This window comes from Lottia gigantea (genome assembly GCF_000327385.1).
Source record: "Lottia gigantea unplaced genomic scaffold LOTGIsca_8, whole genome shotgun sequence".
NCBI classification, from domain to species: domain Eukaryota; kingdom Metazoa; phylum Mollusca; class Gastropoda; family Lottiidae; genus Lottia; species Lottia gigantea.
The window spans coordinates 3,670,585-3,672,956 of NW_008710662.1; the positions used below are offsets into that span (position 1 = coordinate 3,670,585).

Here is a 2,372-nt window from a genome sequence, read left to right on the forward strand (position 1 = left end):
ATGATCTCCTTTTACGTTTTAATTAAAAAAAATTGACTTGTTTTGATTGAACAATTTTTATCAATATTGTTCGGACTAGGATCAGAACAAAACAAAAGGCATATGTGCGATATATTATGATTAAAATTATAAACAGAAATCATTTTCCATGATCTTGATAATGCATTGTAATACCGATAATCCATTCTCTGGGACAGAATAATTGAAGATTCTGGTTATCCGACGTTGAGTAGCCCCCATATTGGCGTTGAGTTTGTGGACATATTCTTGGTGTTTTATTTTTCACTTGCTGAATGTCTGTTCTGCACAACGTCGGTATTTATACCACAATCATGCACCTGCATTTGGATCAATGTGGCAAAATAACGTTTGCGCCTTTTATCTATGCAGGATTATGAAAGCTGTTCCAATTTTCTGCAGGGGTTCAAACATATACCAGCGTTTTGGCTTTTATACAATTATTTATATAAAAACTTTATTTTCCCTGGTAGCTTAGGTTCTTGTATAATGTTATGAAAAAATAATTAACCTATCCACTAACACAGTGAGTCAACGGACAACTAATTTTTAGAACATAATAAAATAAATCACCATTCAAATGAAGATTACATTATTTTTTATCCTACAATGCTTACTAAATATTCACAGTTACACAATATCACAAAAAATAACAATATATACAAATTGTAGTGTGCTTTATTCATGTTGTTCAACTTATTCCATGTATTGAAAGTCATGCTGTGTTTATGTGTATGTTTCAACTCATATCTTTGATAAACTATGGTGACTATTACTACTTTATAAAAGACTATCTGTTGATATTTGATACTCATGTTACAAAATAATGTTAAAATGGAATGTATAGCAATTCAAAACAATTTTCTGTTAAGTTGAGCCAAATTAAGAAAATACACATCAAGGGATCATTCAACCAACACATATTAAAGGGATTGTAGAGGTTTTTAAAAATTTGTATGTGTATTGGTAACACTGATAACATTAATTTGCACCATTCCAATTTTCAATCAGACATCTGTTGTTCCTGCGATTCGTCAAAATTTAGTGTTTGATGACATCACTAATCGCAAAAAATGCTTCACCACATAAGGCCCTTCACGATTAGTAACTTAATAAAAAAACGTAATTTAAGCACATATGATTGGTCAATAGAGAATAAATAGTCTGATGCTGAGCATCAATGATGCACCACAATATTTTTCAAGAGGTTATTATTATGTTATTTGTTCAATATTCTTACCAAGGATTTCATGATTTGTAACTGAACACAGCAAATGTTACACAAAGATATTGATAAGCCCAATGATTAACCTCTCTAATGCATTGAACCACAAAACCATAAAATAACTTTTGACAGCTGTCATTTTTTAAGATTTCATTTTCAAACCGACACATTCCTTTACCATGATTCCTTGGTAGAAAATCAGCTTTTCTAACAGAAACCCTCAGGAAATCAAAAACGATTGTGTCCATTATTGCACTATCACAAGTTAAAAAATATAGTTTATATAACATGTTAGTCTTCTCCTGCGGGTATAGCATCCTCCAATCTCTTGATAAATTTTAATCTTAATTCTGTTAGATTATCTCCCTTTAATTGATCCTGAACAAATTTGACATCAACATCCATTTGAACCTGCAGAAAAAAACAGAATAAATATTAAATCATTTTTACTCAAACATTTTTTGGAGGAAATGGAAAATATGAGTTGTGGATCAAGGGTGCTAACAGGCTCAAGTGTGGGGTACAGGAGGGGTTTTACCATTTTAAGATGCAATGGATGTCATTGCCTTTATATAGAATTCTTTTCACACCAATCCCTCAACCAAATTTTAAGTGGATTGACTCAAAAATAAAAAAATTCCACTGACCAGAAAAATAGAAAAATTTCTCTAAATAGAGGAAATCTGTGATCACTGAAATTAAAGACAACTAGAGCCACTCGTGGCACAGAGTGGGACTTTGCAAATGTAGCAATTTGCTAAAGACCCCGAAAAAATCAACCATCGACGATAATTAGGTCAAGCGCAAGAACAAGTCTAAAGTTGATAATTTTTTATTTTTTAGAAGATTCTAATACCGGAAGTAGACGTCAGACCTCACAAATGAAAGTATCAGCAGATAGCCAAGGTCAATGACCTTTGATCTTGTAAAGGAGAAGGCCTAAAAAGGTCAAGATCAAGAGATATACGCCATTAAAATTTCAAATTGCTAACGACTATAAAACCAGAAGTTGACCTAGGACAGCAAATATAAAAGTATAAATAGATAGCCAATGCCAATGACGTTTGATCCTACAAAGGTCAAGGTCAACAAAGGTCAAGGTTAAAAATTGAAAATTTTGAATTTCCAA

The 2,372-nt window shown here is 32.0% G+C and overlaps 1 protein-coding gene across 1 annotated transcript in view; it reads right to left on the reverse strand.

Annotated features, from left to right (window-relative positions):
- Positions 1 to 1,534: 1,534 nt before the first annotated feature.
- Positions 1,535 to 2,372, reverse strand: part of LOTGIDRAFT_155494 (hypothetical protein) — a gene marked incomplete at both ends in the record, with an annotated part of 2,822 nt that continues 1,984 nt past the window's right edge. Inside the window, one exon of the mRNA XM_009067045.1 lies at positions 1,535 to 1,654. Within this exon, the coding sequence (XP_009065293.1) occupies positions 1,535 to 1,654 (120 nt within the window). The remainder of the gene's footprint in view (positions 1,655 to 2,372) is intronic.